The sequence below is a fragment of the Pelobates fuscus genome, chromosome 10 (genome assembly GCF_036172605.1).
Source record: "Pelobates fuscus isolate aPelFus1 chromosome 10, aPelFus1.pri, whole genome shotgun sequence".
Classification (NCBI taxonomy): domain Eukaryota; kingdom Metazoa; phylum Chordata; class Amphibia; order Anura; family Pelobatidae; genus Pelobates; species Pelobates fuscus.
This window is the reverse complement of record NC_086326.1, coordinates 131011560-131030405: the sequence shown is the minus strand read 5'-3', so window position 1 is coordinate 131030405 and position 18846 is coordinate 131011560. Positions and strand designations below refer to the sequence as shown.

General features: G+C 40.7%; 1 protein-coding gene across 1 annotated transcript in view; it reads left to right on the top strand.

The window, feature by feature from the left end:
* CDH23 (cadherin related 23) overlaps positions 1 to 18846 on the top strand; it is a 909735-nt gene that overhangs the window by 513860 nt on the left and 377029 nt on the right. Inside the window, exons 14-16 of the mRNA XM_063435341.1 lie at positions 8369 to 8433; positions 9982 to 10219; positions 17867 to 17972. Of these exons, the coding sequence (XP_063291411.1) occupies positions 8369 to 8433; positions 9982 to 10219; positions 17867 to 17972 (409 nt within the window). The remainder of the gene's footprint in view (positions 1 to 8368; positions 8434 to 9981; positions 10220 to 17866; positions 17973 to 18846) is intronic.

Sequence of the window (18846 nt, the reverse complement as noted above, 5' to 3'; positions counted from 1 at the left end):
ACACAGACACACACACTCACAGACAAACACATACACAGACACACACACTCACAGACAAACACTCACAGACAAACACACACTCACACATACACTTTCAGACACACACAAATTATTAATAATATTCACCCAGCCTCCCTACCTGGAGATCTGATGTGGATCTGTCCCTGTGGCTTCAGTGCGGCATGCGGCAGTGTTCTAATGAGGCGGCGAGGGAGCTCTAACCTGTCTGCTCTGCTCCCTCGCGGGCTGTCTGCTGATGCCGCGGGAGACGGAATTTGATGTCATATTCCGTCTCCCGCGGCATCAGCAGACAGTGCGCGAGGGAGCAGAGCAGACAGGTTAGAGCTCCCTCGCCGCCTCTCATTAGAACACTGCCGCCCGCCGGGGGTCCAGAAGGTGACCTGGCAGGAGGGAGCGCTTCCCTCCTGCCGGTCACTGGAATCTTGCGCCCCCAGAGCCGGTGCGCCCTAAAGCGGCCGCCTCTGCCGCCTTATGGACGCGCCGGCCCTGCTTCCAGGTTAGAATGTCTTGGACATGTGGTCTACTTTGTAAAATACGTTACCACAGCGTGTCGTCAGAACTACAGATCAAATGGGGAAGGTTTTATTATGGTCGAGAAGAACACGTACGGTGGGAGTACATATGTTCTAGTAAAGAGAAGAAAAAACACATTTTAAGTTCAGCCTTTTTTACATCTTTTTATCTCTTGATACAAAAGAAGGCAAACTCCAGTCTGAAGTGCTTTTTACTTTTGCAACAAACTAGGGGAAAAAATCCTTCTCGATTCCAGAATGGCAGTCAGATATCTCCTGGGATCAAGAAGCCCATTACCCCACTAATTCAAAATGATATATCTAAATTAATATTAGTTCTAACAATGCAGGTATTAGGTGAATTAATTTGATTGCCATTGACTGGCAAATCAAACTTGCTATGGCTATGTAGTTCCAGATGACTCTGCCCTCTTGTCTGGCCAAAAATATGGCTTAGGGCCATTAGGCAAATTACTTCTGGATTGATAATGTCAATAAAACCTATATATATATTTGGGAGTGTGAGCCAACTTCTTGGTTTTGCACCCCTCCCTGTCACAGGTGCCTCATTTTAGGGCCCTTCCTTTTCAGCCTTGCACTGCAGAGAGCCCCATATGGAATTTGTTTTTCAAGTAAGTCGGTTAATCCCATAAGAGCTGACATTAGGTTGTTAGAATAGGACCTGCCAAAGATTGACATTGTGGCAGGCTTATGCAATGTATGACCATATACTGTAACTGAACCCCAATTATTTTTGCCTAGATTACCGGTAGGTGAATTAAAAAAAAAAACTCATTAAAAAAACTAATACAATCTGTGAGTATTGAAGTTGTTGTTTAGTGGATGAGTGAGTGTGCTGGATCTTGTGTATTGTACGAATTGGCCACAGCAGCACCCCATTTATGCATGTTAAGGTGAGTGCAGCCTCCTGGTTTCACTACTATATTCTTTGACTATATACCACTGTATGTAATAACCACATATTGTCTGTATCATATATCATTGCCAAATTAAAACAAATAAATGACATGTAATGCGTTCTTCCCAAATCCCTATGCATATTTAAACAAATGGAGGTTATTTAGTTTCTCCAATGGCCATGAGAGACTTTAGCCCACCTGCCACGTCAAGGAAAACCTCTCAGGTGGGTCCTACACTAACCTTTTACCTTGCTTCCTTGAGCTTCTAAATCTCTTTAGTTTAGAAAAAATTCGCCTCAGAGGGGATATGATAAAATTATACAAATATATTCGGTACCAATACAAACCATTGTGTGGAAATCTATTCACAAACAGGACTTTACATAGGACACTTGGTCATGCGTTTAGACTGGAAAAAAGAAGATTTCGTCTTAGGCAAAGAAAATGTTTTTTTTACTGTAAGAACAATAAAGAGGTGGAATTCTCTGCCTGAAGAAGTGGTTTTATCAGAATCCATACAGATGTTCAAACAGCTACTAGATGCATATTTGCAAAAACAGAATATTCAATGTAGGGTAATAGCTTCTTGATCCAAGGACTAATCTGACTGCCATTCTGGGGTCAAGAATGAATTGTTTTTTCTAGTTTGTTGCAAAATTGGAAGTGCTTCAAACTGTTTTTTTTTTTTTTGGTTTTTTTTTTGCCGTCTTTCAGATCAACAGCAAACAACAAATGTGAAGAAGGCTGAACTTTCAGCTATGTAACTATGTAGCTTCTGGCAAAGATATCTCTAATGAGACAGAAAGGGGTATTTTAAATATTGACATATAAAAAGATATACAACTAAAGATACCTGACATGCCCACTTAAAAAATCTTAAACATTTTGGATGCTTAGGTAGTGGAGAATCAAATAATGCAATTATAGAAAAGTAAGGGACACATTTATAAATTAAAGGAGGGGCACAAGCAGTATTTGTCAAATCAACTGAAAATGGTTTGATATAACCAGAAGGACTGCACCTATAACCTCCGAGTGCAACAAACACAACAATAAAGTATGTCACTATGATGCATTGTGCATATCTTGCTGTGTTCAATTTAAAAATTGTGGATGGGGAAGGAGGGGGGCAAAAGGCATATCCATCTCTCAGTTCCTAATACTGTAGGTACGACATTGAAGAATTAAAGATAAAATTCTGTGAAAAAGAAGATATTTCTCATGTAAGGTTTGTGTCTATGTGAGGTTGTATCTATGATGGCTTTTAGGCTTGAAGTCCTCTTGTAACAATGTGAGGGTTTCATTGACCTTTAAGGGTCCATTGGGCAAAAAGTGGTGGGGTGGAGCATTTCAACGTTTAACTGGTAGGAGGAAACCATGGGTACCTTCTTACCTTACCAGGATAAACTTTTCTTTAATAGTTTACAGTACTGTTACTCACAAAGGGTGAGTAAGGTAAGAAGGCTTCCACGGACTCCATCCCCCCTTGATGACTTCACTGATATACAATTGTTATGGGGTGGAAAGTTTCCATTTTGTTTGTTGTTAATCTCACTATTTTGAGATGGTGTGATCAACAATGATTGCTAAAGTTGAGCACAATTTTAAAAGTCAATTCATATTTATAACTTCAGCATAACAATGCTGTGGCATTTTTGTGTTGCGATTGCATTGAAAGCCTTCATGTGACACAAACCAAAAGTCTGAAAACATCCGTTAGGTATGGACACTTGCTTACTACTTATCTTATTAGAATTATGTGCATATACTTAACTTCCAAGTTATGAAATGTATGCGTATTTATTTTCTCCCTTACACTAATACAGTATAATTCTCATTGGCCATCTTATATTGTCTAGATGGGCTACAAAGATATCAAATAAAACATAATGTTGCTGATAATAGCAATGTATAGATTGCAAAAGAATTGAATCTCTAGAATGCATTGATTTTTTTTGAGTTATGGCTGATTGCAGACTTGATTTTAAGGGCTCTCTTGGTGTAAAAGGATGCGGCTGATGAGCAGTTGAGGACCTGCTTCCTCCTGCCATGAACATTATACTCTTTGTGGGACTAAAAGCTAAGTTAGATGTTGTATTGAGAATGTACTTTGCAGTCAATAAAACTTCCCACTTATCCCAGACTTAAAAGGATGTAGAAAAATCATCATATATTTTAAGGACAATGAATGTACCCGGGTACTTGTGCTAAAATTCTTAACGGGGGAAAGTAATATTTTCAGGTATGTTTCACAGGTTTCAGCATCTGTATGTAGTTAGAACCTGCCTTAGTAAAATAGAACATGACTTAGGTGTGTAGAAAAAGGTGTTGGGGAAAAAAAGTACAAAATATAATTGGATATTTTATGTTTTGCTATGTCTGGGAGAACATATACCTTATGCAAAAAATAAAACACACTTAATATTTATAGATGCTTTATATAATACCTTATAAATGCACTTAATATTAATTGGTTTATGGTGCATACATACAGCCTATTATTTTGCTCAAATGCAGACGCATGCATTCATTGTGCTCATATCACATGACAGTAAAGGGAAAAGTAAACAACTTTTTTTTTAAGTGCTGGACATCATACCAAAAGTAGATGGTCTGCCATTTTATAGGCAGTAGAAACTTTTCATCCATCTACAGTGCTAAAGCGTTCCTCATACTGTCACTTTTGTTTTTCACGCTGATGCAATGTAAACAGTGCCCTGCTGGAGGAAGATATTGTCACCTTTTATTAAAATTGCTGGTTGTTTTTGAGCCCTTTGCAGCATTGGCTTCGTGCCATGTTAACCATCTGGATGTCAATGGACAGCTGCAAGGTCCACATTTACTTCATGATCCCTATCTCTCAAAGCATTCTAAAGAGACACAGGTCGCAGGACAGGTCATGCTGGAAGAGAGGAAGCTTGGCTGATGGCATCTCAGCTACTTTCCCTAATGGGGCATAACGTAGCTTTGCCCAGGTGGCAGAGAATCTTGTGTGAAGCTTTAACAGTCAAAGCCAAGTCAGATCAAAACACACTGTTAAAACTTCCATCTCAATTTAGAAAATGGAGATCTCACGTTATTGCTGGTTACAGAGGGAGGTAAACCACCTAGAACAACTTTGAAGCATAAAAGCTTTTTAAATTAATACATTTTATTTACTATGTGCAGAGTTTATGGAGGAACTGAAGGCTATTAGCACCTGTTTATTTATTTCATGGAAATGAGAATATATGGAGGAGCTGTAATGCTCCGTAAGCTGCCTTTGTTACAGAATATTACCTGAAATAAATGGGAAATAACAGTGGAAGTGTACAGCGCTACAGAATTTTGCTGGTGCTATATAAAGAATAAAATAATAATAATAATAGCTTAACATGTCATAGCATAATTGTAATAAAACTGATTATCAAAGAAATGAACCATTCACCATCAATAGTGTATTTACTTACCATCGTCATTTGTCATTGAGTGTGTTTTGTGTATTAACCAACGTCAGTATAGAAAGTCAAAGCCACCAGTTATAGCGCATATTTATAGAAATGTTCACGGGTGAATGTAACCGTGGCTGTGTAATCATCATCAGTTTGAAAATCGTTATGTTTCAACTGAACGTATTCATCAAGCATTTATCGAGCATCTACAGGAGTGCACCAATCGTTTTGCTGTTTTACAGTCCCTATGGTATAATTTGTTTTGTGGAAGTGAGCTTTTCTTATCAATGTAGTTTATATAAATTTACAGACTTCCAGCTGTTTGCAATGAACAAATCAAACAAAGCAATTGAAATAGCTCAACCAATGCTTCAAGTGGTTTCCCCAAATTCAACTGAAAATGCAACTTATAATGACTTTTCCAGTCCCAAAAATTATTCAACACTTTCACTATTCAACACTTTCAAAATGCATAGCCAGACACCAGCTTCTGGCAGTGTTCCTGAGGAATCTTAGCTCATTGCTCATGAGGAATGGCCTCAAGTTCAGTAATATTTTTGGGTTTGCGTGCTACAACCACCTTCTTCAAGTCCCACCAGATATTTTCTATGGGGTTCAAGTGAGGTGACTGTAATGGCCACTGTTGAATTTCCCAAGACTTTATCTGCAAAAAAAAGCCTTGGTATAATTTGAGATATCCTTGTGATCATTGTCTTGTTGGAAGGTTCAATGACACCCAAGCTTCATTTTCTTCTAGGATTTCCTGATACTTCAATGAATCCATCTTACCTCCCACACAGGTCTTTTGCAGTCACTTAAGGGTTTCCCAGAACCTGCCTTCTAAGAAATCTGGTTGCAGCCATTGATAGCTTCCTTTTTCTGCCCCGTTCAGGTAGTGTAGCCACTGTTCCTTCAACTTCGAACTTGCAAACTATGCTTCCAACGGTGTCTCTAGGAAAATTCAGTGCCATCACTATCTTATTTGTATCTTCTTCCTGGTTTGTGAAGGGTGATGATCTCTTTTCTTAACTTTGTGGACCATTCTTTTGACTTAGCCATATTTCTAACATGCAGTCAAATGTGAAACTCAAAAAAAACCCTAGCCAGTTGAGGTATTTCAAGTGTTCCAGGTCAAGCACACCTGGTGCAACTAATTAAAACCTTGATTAGTTGCACCAGGTATGCTTGAGACAATACCTGTTTTGTATATTTGTGCTATTGTGAGGGATTCTATTCAGGAGGTTGAAAATTTAGCAACTGAAGAAGTCATTATAAGTTACATTTTAAGTTGAATTTGGGGAAACCATTTGAAGCATTCGTTGTGTTGAGCTATTTCAATTGCTTTTGTTTGATGTGTTCATTGCAAACAGCTGAAAGTCTGTACATATTGACAATAAACCTGATTTCTAATAGGGGTTGAATAATATTGATTACAACTGTGTGTGTATATATATATATATATACACACACACACATAGACACATATATACACATACATAAATATGGGTCTATGTATGTGTAAGCACATTGGTATATGTGTAGGTGCTTGTGGGTGGATGTATGTGTTGGTGTGCATGTACATATATTTGGGCATGTGGTTGTATTTATATGCATATTGTATGTACTTGTGTATAGTGTGTGTGTACTTGTGTATACTTGAACATATATACTGCTTGTGTATGTGTATATGTACATGAGTGTGAGTGTGTGTCTGTGAAGTGCAGAATGGATCCAGGTGGTCCTCAGAGGCTCCCAATTCTGGCTGGGAGGTAGAATAAGCACCGAGGCGGTCTCCTTAACCCCCTCCCATAGTGACAATAGCTCATGTTTTACTTTCTATCCATATTGGAATGGGGTTCTGTGACAGCGACCTCCTGTAACACATTGCTAAATCTCCCCTATCGTGTCTAGTTCTCAACCACATTTGAAATGCGTACCCTTGCTTTGCCTACACTGAACTGGATTGTGGTGCCATTTGCTAATTTGTTTCCATACACTTTACAGAAAACAGAGCTTTGTGTGAAGAAAAAGGTTAACACAAATTAAAGGTGATTTTCATATTTAGTGGGGAAATGTCCAGAGAATTGACAGGTGCCCTTTAGAGATCCTTTCACCTTACATGGTCCTTGTTCTTTATCAATGGTAATTCTACAACATTGAATGAATAGCACATGGCATGCTCTAATAAGGTCCCCAAAGACCTTATGATGGCATGGCCATTGTTCTTAAAGGGGTCACCATGTAAAAAATAAAAAATGTACACATTACCTCTACTAAGATAGGTGACCAACATTCTCATTGCATTACTGCACAGACCAGTAGCTCACATTTTACGTTAGCAGACAAAGAAATATTGGAGTAAAGTAGTCAATACATTAATCAGCAATTTTCTATGCTTTTATACGCACATAACGTTCTGCTTTGTAGCAACTTTAAGTAATAAAAAATCTTTTCAACAATGTATCCGTAGACCGTTTACTGCTGAATGTCTGCAACATATTGTCACATCCTATAACTAATCGAGAGTGCTTTGCTGGCTTATTGAAAGGCGCTCTCCCACAGCCTAACTTAAAACAATGGTGATCGTTGCTTAAATAAAATTAGTCATTGATTCTCTTGCCAATATGTTTTCTAAAGAATGGCTAGTAGCCAGAAACTGTATTGATTAAATGTGAAGCTATTTACACACTCATTAAAAGGAAATTGAAATTATAGCCCAGAGGAAAACTGGATTCCCCCGTGTACCGCAGGTATGCTTGTAATACACATGTGATGATGTGGTCATGGATAAAGCTGAGAGAACAAGGAATGGTGATTGTAGTTAATGCAGAGAGAAGACTGTGCGGTGGTTATAGTTACTACAAAGGAGGGTGTCATGCAATTATGGTAAAGCAACCAGCGAAGAACAAGTCATTTATTTGTGATGATAGATAGTACAGAAGGAAGCAAACGTGTAAATTTGTGTTCATTGATACTTACGTGTCTGTTAGTCCACCCATTGTACCGCGCTATGGAATTTGCTGACGCTATATAAATAATAAAATAATAATAATAATAATAGTAATAATGAAGAAAACAACACACAATATATGTATGGTAAAGTATGTAAGGTAAAGGAGATAAAAATCCAAATTTTGTAAACAGGAGAATAACATACATGCATGTGGATTTTATAAACCAATGTGTTCCTTTTTGAGAGAGTGTACTTGGATGTATTATGTTAATGATGTTGAAAGAGGTGGTTGTAGTCTCTATGATCCAAAAATGAGAGAGTTGTAATCACAGACCACAGAAAAATCTATATTATCCCTCCTGCTGTTTTGGTATCATAATTTTATTGATTTGACGTTTCCATTTTGAAAAAGAAAAAGTGTGTTGGTGTACTTTGATCTGTATTAAGTCATGTTTGTCTTAAGATATATGTATTATGTAAAATAATATATATATTTTTTTAAATAATTTTTGCATACACTTTTTTTTGTAGGCTACAGACAATGATGTCGGAACGTTTGGAAAAGTGAACTATTTCTTCAGTGATGACCCAGACAGGTGAGTACCGTATTTTACAAACTTCGTTGATGAGACTGGTTTCGTTCGTTAAGATGGAGTTGCTTTGTACCAGAATATCGCAAAGTTAGCTTATGCACTAAGGCTTCATTTGGAACAGAAAACCTTATAAAAACTTTATATAAACAGTTTCTTATAGACAACAAATTGTAGTTTTCGAAGAATGACTTGCTCTGTTATCAGATAGATGGATAGACAGATTGACAACCTGTTTATAAAAGTTGGGTAGTGGTTCAATGGGAAACTGTCACCTGTGATGTGAAAATGGAAACAATTAAACATGTTTATAGCACTGTAATAACATCCTGCAAATGGGCACCTCCATGTTCGCTACATGTCTGTCATTGTTTTAAGCTCTGTTTTTGTGCCTTGTAGTCAGCACAGCACAGAAAAGGAGATATTTCTCCAAGCTTTCTATTTCTCCTCATTTGCATGTTGTGCCCTGCCAGTGCCTGATTTGAATTGTAATGTATTTTGCTATATAAAAATGAGGCATGACCTGAAAAAAGGTTAACGCAAGCTGTAAGTGTTTTTCAGTATTTTATTCAATGATGTGATTTTCAAAGAAGTAACAGGTCCTCTAAAAACAGAATATATTTTATGCACACCAAGTGTAATTTCCAATCATGATCCTTAGTCACTCAAGGCTCTCCTAAAAAGGGAAAACATCAAATAAAAAATTGGCAGTAGATGGGCTGCAGCAAAACAGTTTTAAAGACTTTCATATGCAATAAGTCATTAGAAATGCTCTTCAACAGACTAATCACCCGTAAAATGGTCTGTGTTAAATGTGGGGGTTTTCTGTATGTGAAACCTTATTACTGGCAATAGCATTTATACAGAAAAAAAACACATTGTATGATACATTTTAATCACATGCAAAATTGAAGTCTCAAAATGTTTTGAACTATACTAATACTGGATACATGCACATTAAAGGGACACTCCGGACCCCTGAAGCACTTTATCTTGCTTAAGTGCTTTGTGTGTGAAGATTGTGTCATTTTTATCACAAAAAGTGCAGATTTTGATAGAAACTTTTTTTTTTTAAATTAACCTTGTTACACCCCCTTGGCTGTCAATCACACAACTTTTTACTTATTACTTCCTGGTAGTTTAGTTGAGTGGAGCTAAACTCTAGAGGCAGCAATTGTTTAGAGCATATTCATTGCAAAGACTTCTCATTGAGCTGCATTGGAAAGTCTGTGATTGGACCGTCACAGAAAGTCTGGGCTGTGAAGGAGGGGAGGGCTTGCAAAGGCTATAGATAAGAAATCTGCAGCTTTTGAAAGCTGTTTTTATATATACACACCAATGAAAATGTGCATACGTAGATTAATTCATGCTTTCATTGTGGGTATACCTACTAAATTGTAAAAAAAATATATATAGGAGGGTTCCTTTAATATGCATTTTATCACAAATAGCATCACTGAAATATGAAAAGGCCCCAAGCCCAAATTTGTGTTACCTTTTTCTATTAATTTATTAATGCTGTGGACATTTTTGTGTGTTTGTCTTTTCATGTAGGTTTTCTCTTGACAAAGACACCGGGGTTATCACCATCACCGCCAAATTAGACTTCGAGACCACACAGCGATACACCCTCACAGTCATTGCCAGGGACGGGGGTGGCGAGGAAACCACAGGGCGCGTACGCATCAACGTTTTGGATGTCAATGACAACACCCCAACTTTTCAGAAAGAGTCGTATCTAGGTGCAATTCGAGAAAATGAACCATCTGTGGTCACTGTCGTCAAGCTCAGGGTTAGTGTAACGTGAAGATACGTGGTTCCTCAAGTACAGTCTATTTGTATCATTTTCAGAAATCATTTTTGTTTTATTTATTCATCTGTATCACTTGTTTAACTGGTGTGCTGATTACTAACCACAGGGCATAACAGCTTACTTGACATTTTTATGAATTTTAATTGCTCATGATTTGTATCAACACTAGCAGCAAACAGTTTCCAATCAACAGTCTACACAAGGACAATTACTTAATTCTGCTACCATGTGTTGCTCGTAATTCTATCGTTCATACAATTCTAATCTTCCTTTTTCTGATAAATGCAACTGGGATATCATTAAAATGGGAGGTCCCTGCTGGATTAAGACATTCAAAAATCACTAATGAATTCCCTCAGCTGACCTCCATTCACATAACAAGACTTTCAACCATAATAAGTGAGAAAGATGACATTCAATGCCCTCTACAGGAGACGGGGAAGCATGAGAAATACAAATTTAGTCTGTTCGGTAATTTGAAAGGTTGTAGTCTATTGTGCTATTTATTTTGCTATTATGATAATTTATTGTTTAGTGGGTAAATACATTTTTCCGTTTCTCCCCTTTGTAATTTTTTTTTTTTTTAAACCAGCAAGCAAACACTTTTTTACACAAATATAAAAACTAAAATAAAGCAAGACAAGTATGTAATAAATGCTTATAAACTTAGTATAAAATGTGTCTGTTAGCTTTATATTGCGTGCCTCTGAGCTAGGGGAGTTTCTGAAGCCTCAATTTCACCCACCCTCCCACTAATCCACCCATCTCTCACCCACCCAACAATCCTACATCTCAGAAGTCGCATGTAAATAAGCGATGCATGAAAAACCCTGTGTACGCTGAGTATTGTATTATTGACTATTGTAAACAAAAAAACAAAATATGTTGAGGCAGCAATGATGACAAACTGACTCTTCTGCACTGTCGGCTTGTTTTTTTTTTCTCCCTCTCCCCCCTCACTCTGATCTTCAGAAATATATTTACGATCCTCTGCAAGAATGGCGTCTATTTTCTATCAAACCTGTGTCTTATCTGCACTCATGTCGCTTTAACCCCTGTATCACAACTCAACTTTGAATTCTATGTGTGTCTTGCTCAGAAATGCTTCAGACTTGAGAAAGGGAGGTTCTCCCGAAAGCCTGTCATTAAAAAATGATGTTAGTCCAATAAAAAGGGTATTACAAGATACAAATTGTATCCGTTTTTTACTGGACTAATACGGCTACAATCTCTACTTGAACTATATATATTGTGAATTGTGTGTGTGTGTGTGTGTATATATATTATATTAATATTTTTACAAAGTATATTCCTTATCGCATTATTACTGCTAAATCCATAAATAAATTTTGTTACATTTTGTCCCTATATAACAGTAAATATTTCCTATCTTTCCCTTCTACTTTATCACACATTTTAATTTATCTTCTTCATGGCCTTTTTCTAAAAAGTCATATCATATTCAATCAGCATAATCTATAAAAACCTTATCTTTCATTCAGTTCCATCGGATCCTCAATAACCAGCCTTTTGTAGCATTCTCTAACCAGGGGGAATAGTGGCAGCTACTTCTTTCTATATTAAAAATCTCTGTTATTTCTATCCTTAACCCAGCTAGGATATTAATATTATTACTATTGTTCTAATAATTCTATATCATGCAAAGTATATTTATTTTTTCTTCAATAATAATATTAACCATGGTTAAAGGGACACTATAGTCACCAGAACAACTACAGCTTATTGAATTTGTTCTGGCTAGTAGAATCATTACCTTCAGGTAGAGATGTCCCGAATAGTTTGCATGCGAATAGTTCCTGGTGAACATAGCTTGTTCGCGTTCGCCACTGCGGGCAAACATATGCGATGTTCGGTCCGCCCCCTATTCGTCATCATTGAGTAAACTGTGACCCTATACCTCACAGTCAGCAGACACATTCCAGCCAATCAGCAGCAGACCCTCCCTCCCAGACGCTCCCACCTTCTGGACAGCATCCATTCTAGATTCATTCAGAAGCTGCATTCTCTTTTTTTTTTTTTAGACAGAAGTGTGTTATATTTGAGCATGCAAGGCTGAATGTGCGTATATCATGGCTAGTTGCACTGAGTGTATGAGTATATAGCAGTACATTGTTGTGAAAGATGGCTGTCATGTTTAGGGTCTAGCTTGCACGTTATCAACTGTGTATTTATGTCAGCAGCTCCACCACTAATTATAAATCAAGTGTGAGTCGCCCCATGAGATGAGACTAGTGAATAACATAATACATGAACGGTTAAGGTAAAGGCATGTAAGGAACTACGATAATAAACTCTTTAGGAGGTGAAATAATGACATGTTTAAACACTTGCTACTTTACGATTAGTTAATGTGCAGAGAGCAGTTCATGTGATCAAAGGCATGGTGTGGAGGATCGGCTATAGTGGGACATGCTTGGCAGGCTGCTGTTTACTGCTTGTGCTCATCCGATCCCTTCTGGGCGCCAGGTGCAGACCCTGGGAGTCCCTGATACCTGAAACAACAAAGGCAAGTCTCTGGCTGAGTGCCGGGTTCGCGGCTTGAGGTTGTGGAAGCTTGTTTTGTCGGGTGGTCGGATCTGTCCCGGTGGTGCTTCACGTCCGGTGCGGGATTGTGGTGGCTTTAGGTGGAGGCGAGTGCTTGACGTGGGGCAGGCTCTGCATTCTGTTTGTGCCTCCGGTCCCGTCTTCGACGCCTTTTGCGTTGGTGGATTTTAATGGGGACTGCTTCGCTTAGCTGTGGTGGAGCTTGTTGGGGCTGTGGGGGAGCTTGTTGGGGCTTCCTGCTTGTTATTTGCTTCCAAAATTGATTAAAGAGTCTGTCCAGCTTAGACTCAATATCCTGCCATGCTTTGCTGGTACCAGGAGGACACGCGGCTGCCGCCATATTGGGAGAGTCGCAGATGAGTATGTCAGCCTGGGCGGCTGTGCTCTGTGCATCTATTAGCTCCAGACAGCCTCTCAGGGGTGGACCGGGATAACCCCCACCAGTCCGAGGGGGGGGGGGGGTAACGGAGCTCCTGCAGGGAAGTAGCTCCTCCTGGGCATCCCAGGATCGGGAGATCGGCCGCCTCTCCCTCCCGGTGAGCACCAGGCCACACTTGCCACGCGGAGGTAAGTAAGACTCGAGTTGCTGACCGCTATTAAGCATGTCGGGTCGGTCAGGTAGGAGCAACATTGCTGGGTCATCCCCTTCTGGGGTGAAATTCGCTTGTTGATAGCTGCTTAAAGTGAGATATTGAGGGAGCTCACACGAAGTGCGTCTTTCCTCCATGACAGCTATGCCCTGCCCCCCGGAAGCTGCATTCTTAGGGAGGGACAGTGTAGCTGCTGCTGATTTAATAGGGAAATCGATATCTAGGCTAGTGTATTCAGTGTCCACTACAGTCTTGAAGGACTCATCTGATCTCTGCTGTAAGGACAGCACCCCAAAAGCCCTTTTTAGGGCTAGAACATCAGTCTGCTTTTTTTTTTCCCCTGTGTAATCTAATTGCAGTTGCCTGCCTGCCAGCGTGTGTGTCAGGCTCACAGCGTATACTGTGCCCACTTGCCCAGTGCCACCACTCATATCTGGTGTCACAATAGCTTGCATTTAAAAAAAACAAAAAAACGTTTTTGACTGTAATATAATAGCAGTCAGTTTCGTTCACACATGTGCGTTTCAGGGCCTGCCAGGGCACAGTGTCACACCAGTGCAACTCATATCTGGTGTAACAGTAGTGTACATTAAAACAAAAATAGACATTTGACTGTGAAATAATAGCAGTCAGTTTCCTTCACACGTGTGCATTTCAGGGCCTGCCAGGGCACAGTGTCACACCAGTGCAACTCATATCTGGTGTAACAGTAGTGTACATTTAAAAACAACCTAGAAATTTGACTGTGAAATAATAGCAGTCAGTTTCGTTCACGCGTGTGCGTTTCAGGGTCTGCCAGGGCACAGTGTCACACCAGTGCAACTCATATCTGGTGTAACAGTAGTGTACATTAAAAAAAAAACTAGAAATTTGACTGTGAAATAATAGCAGTCAGTTTCCTTCACGCGTGTGCGTTTCAGGGCCTGCCAGAGCACAGTGTCACACCAGTGCAACTCATATCTGGTGTAACAGTAGTGTACATTAAAAAAAAAAAAAAAAAAATAGAAATTTGACTGTGAAATAATAGCAGTCAGTTTCCTTCATACAATTTTGACTGTAATAGATTGAATAGCAGTTAGTTGTCTGCAAGCCTGTGTGTCAGGCCTACAGCGTCTACTCTGACAACTTCTGCCAGTGCACAGTGCCACTCATATCTGTTGTCACAGTAGCTTGCACGCATAGTACCAGTAATCGGAAAAAAAATGACAGGCAGAGGCAGGCCACCCCGCAGGGGCCGTCGTGGTCATGGTGCTGTGATTCCCTTTGGCCCTAGAATAATGCCCAATGTTCAGAGGTCACGTACCCTGAACTCGAAAAGTTCTGAGGACATAGTTGACTGGCTAACACAGGACACCCAATCTTGTACAGCTTCCGCTCGGAACCTTGACGCACCATCCTCCTCCAGCTTAGCTTCGGGCACCTCTCAAGTTACCACTCGCCCGCCTGCCGCCACCACCAACACTAGCACCACAGCCGCTTCATTTGATCTGTCAGAGGAGTTATTTACACATCAGTTGGAAGAAATGAGTGATGCGCAACCATATTTGCCAGAGGATGTAGATAACAGGGATATGTGTCAGTCAGGCAGCATTACACACATGGACGTACGATGTGATGATGATGATGTTGTACCCACTGCTGCTTCCTTTGCTGAGTTGTCAGATACAAGTGAAGCGGTTGATGATGACGATGCGTCCGTGGATGTCACGTGGGTGCCCGCTAGAAGAGAAGAAGAACAGGGGGAAAGTTCAGATGGGGAGACAGAGAGGAGGAGGAGGAGGAGGAGGAGGAGGAGGAGGCGAGTTGGAAGCAGGGGGAGGTCGTCTCAAGGAGCTAGTGGCACAGTCAGACAGCATGCATCGGCACCCGGGGTCAGCCAGACAGCACGCCAATCAACACATGCTGTTGCCACCACCAGAACGCTGTCATTGCAGAGCTCAGCAGTGTGGCATTTTTTTGTGTGTCTGCCTCTGACAACAGCGATGCCATTTGCAACCTGTGCCAAAAGAAACTGAGTCGTGGGAAGTCCAACACCCACCTAGGTACAACTGCTTTGCGAAGGCACATGATCGCACATCATAAACACCTATGAGATCAACACATGAGTACAAGCAGCACACAAACTCAAAGCCGCCATCCTCCTCCTGGTCCAGCATCTTCAGCCACGTCAACCACTGCTGTCCTCCTTTCCCCCTCTCAACCATCTGCCACTCCGTCTCTTGCCTTGAGCAGTTCCTGCTCATCTGCCCACAGTCAGGTGTCTGTCAAGGACATGTTTGAGCATAAGAAGCCAATGTCACAAAGTCACCCCCTTGCCCGGCATCTGACAGCTGGCTTGTCTGAACTCTTAGCCCGCCAGCTTTTACCATACCAGCTGGTGGAGTCTGAGGCGTTCCAAAAATGTTTAGCTATTGGGACACCGCAGTGGAAGGTACCCGGCCGAAATTTTTTTGCACAAAAGGCAATCCCCAACCTGTACTCGATTGTGCAAAAGGAAGTAATGGCATGTCTGGCACACAGTGTTGGGGCAAGGGTCCATCTGACCACTGATACCTGGTCTGCAAAGCATGGTCAGGGCAGGTATATCACCTACACTGCGCATTGGGTAAACCTGCTGACGGCTGCCAAGCATGGAATGCGTGGCTCTGCAGAGGAGTTGGTGACACCGCCACGACTTGCAGGCAGGCCTGCTGCCACCTCCTCTACTCCTCCTACTCCATCCTTTTCCATAACCTCCTCGGCTGGGTCTTCTTCTGCTGCGTTTTGCTCCACATCAACAGCACCACCCCAGCTCCCCAGGTACTATTCCACATCCCGGATACGGCAGTGTCACGCCGTCTTGGGGTTGACTTGCCTGAAAGCAGAGAGTCACACCGGACCAGCACTCCTGTCCGCCCTGAACGCACAGGTGGTTCAGTGGCTGACTCCGCACCAACTGGAGATCGGCAAAGTGGTTTGTGACAATGGAAGAAATGTTGGCGGCATTGAATTTGGGCAAGTTGACACATGTGCCGTGCATGGCACATGTGTGTAATCTGATCATACAACGCTTTGTGCATAAGTACCCAGGCTTACAGGAAGTCCTGAAGCAGGCCAGGAAGGTGTGTGGCCATTTCAGGCGTTCCTACACGGCCATGGCGCACCTTTCAGATATCCAGCGGCGAAACAACATGCCAGTGAGGCGCTTGATTTGCGACAGCCCGACACGTTGGAATTCCACACTCCTAATGTTCGACCGCCTGCTCCAACAAGAAAAAGCAGTTAACGACTATTTGTATGACCGGGGTGCTAGGACAGCCTCTGCAGAGCTGGGATTTTTTTTGCCACGTTACTGGTGTTAGTCCCCTTGAAACAACGTTTCCATCACTATTGTGGCCAGAAAGAGTCCCTGTGGGTTTTAAAATTCGCCTGCCTATTGAAGTCTATGGCGGTTCGCCCGGTTCGCCCGTTCGCGAACATTTGTGGAAATTCGCGTTCGCCATTCGCGAACGGAAAATTTTATGTTCGCGACATCTCTACCTTCAGGCTTTTTGCTGTAAACACTGTCTTTTCAGAGAAAATTCAGTGTTTAACCCCTTAAGGACCAAACTTCTGAAATGTCGTGTCCTTAAGGGGTTAAATTTCAGCCTAGTGATAACTTCACTGGCAACTCCTCAGATGGCTGTTAGAGATCCTTCCTGGGTCATGGCTGCCTAAAATGCATCTAAACATTCAGTGTCTCCTCCCTCTGCATGCAGACACTGAACTTACCTCATAGAGATTCATTGATTCAAGTCATCTCTATGAGGAGATGCTGATTGGCCAGGGCTGTGTTTGAATCATGCTGTCTCTGCCCCTGATCTGCCTCCTTGTCACTCTCAGCCAATCCTATGGGGAAGTATTGTGATTGGATCAGGCTACCACTTATGATGATGTCAGCAGACTGCTTGTTTTTTTTTTGTTTTTTTTAGGCAAACAGCAGCTTCTTGCTTGTTCAGTAAGATTTTGCTATATTTATGGAGGCATTAGGAACCCAGGGGGGGCTAGATGGTGGTGTTAACACTATAGGGTCAGGAATACATGTTGTATGTATGTTCGTTTTTTTGCTTAGAACTCTTTCTGTCCTGTGATATTTACCACCATAACTTTTTTTTTTGTCTTTGTATCTTTAAACCTGTCTAGGTATTTGTATTTGTTTGTTTTTTGTACATTTCTCCATCTTACATTTAGAACTGGTTCAGCCTACATTGGAAAAACACAATATTTTTATAAGCTAACATTTTTGCAATGTGGTTTACAGTCAATTTTAGCACTATAACACTGCATAATATCTTGAAACTTATAATTACATTTGGCAAATCAAAAACGTATTAAAAACTATTTCAATAGCACAATAGACTATAGTTGAACTGCCTTAATGCACTAAAGTGCTTTCACATCATCAAGTCACTTTAGGCCCTTGTTTATTATCTATCCTTGTATCACTGTTTAGGCTACAGATGAAGATTCAGCGCCGAATAACCAGATTACATACAGTATCGTGGAAGCCTCTGCGTTTCGCAATGTTTTTGAAATTTCCATCTCTGAAGGTTACGGAGGTGAGTGTGGAAAAGACATGCTTGCATATAGTGTAAACCGATATTGCCTCAGTCTATAAGTATGAAGTTCCATTGTAACTGTTTTAGACTGTCTGGTACCTCTTGTGAAGATAAATGCATGTTCATTGGATGCTACAAATGATGACTTCATAATAATGTTGCATGATGGATCTGTGGAAGGCATGTACATCCCTTATTGTCGCACTGAGTCAGGTGATTATAGGTCTAGTATTATATGGGAATACATGTTAGCTCTGGCATGCTGGCATACCATTTCTTTATGTGAAGTGTCTCGATGCAGCACTGGTGAAAGTCCTTATGAACATTTTATGAGAATGGAAGTTAATGTAGCAGGTAGGCTGTATGTCAATAGAGAAACCAAAGGCTGTGGTGTTAGGAATACAAACATGTATTAATATTCCTATAATGTCCTGACAGTTATTTAGGTACATTCAGCCCTCGCGGCACCTGTTTCCATGATCGTGATCCACCTCCAAGGCTGAGATCATCAGTGGTGATGCTCACAGCCAATCCAGTGTTTCCCTATAGGGAAACATTTGGAGGCTAATGTGCATGCACGGCAAAACACCACACTACACCAATCAAATGGTCTCCATGAGACCCCTAATTGAATAGCCAATTGTAACTTGGCTATTGGGTGGAAGTGCCTTTAGTGGCAATGTTTTCAATGGCTGGGTTAAACAGACAGGATCATGGCACCCAAACCACTTCATTGTCAAATATGTTTTTGCTTATTTAAGATAAGGCGGACCTTGTAGGATACATTGCAATAAACTGCCTTGTAACATGTTACTTACCCTAAATTGACCATAATAATTTTTGTTGATTTTTTTCTTTATTTTTGAGTGCATGA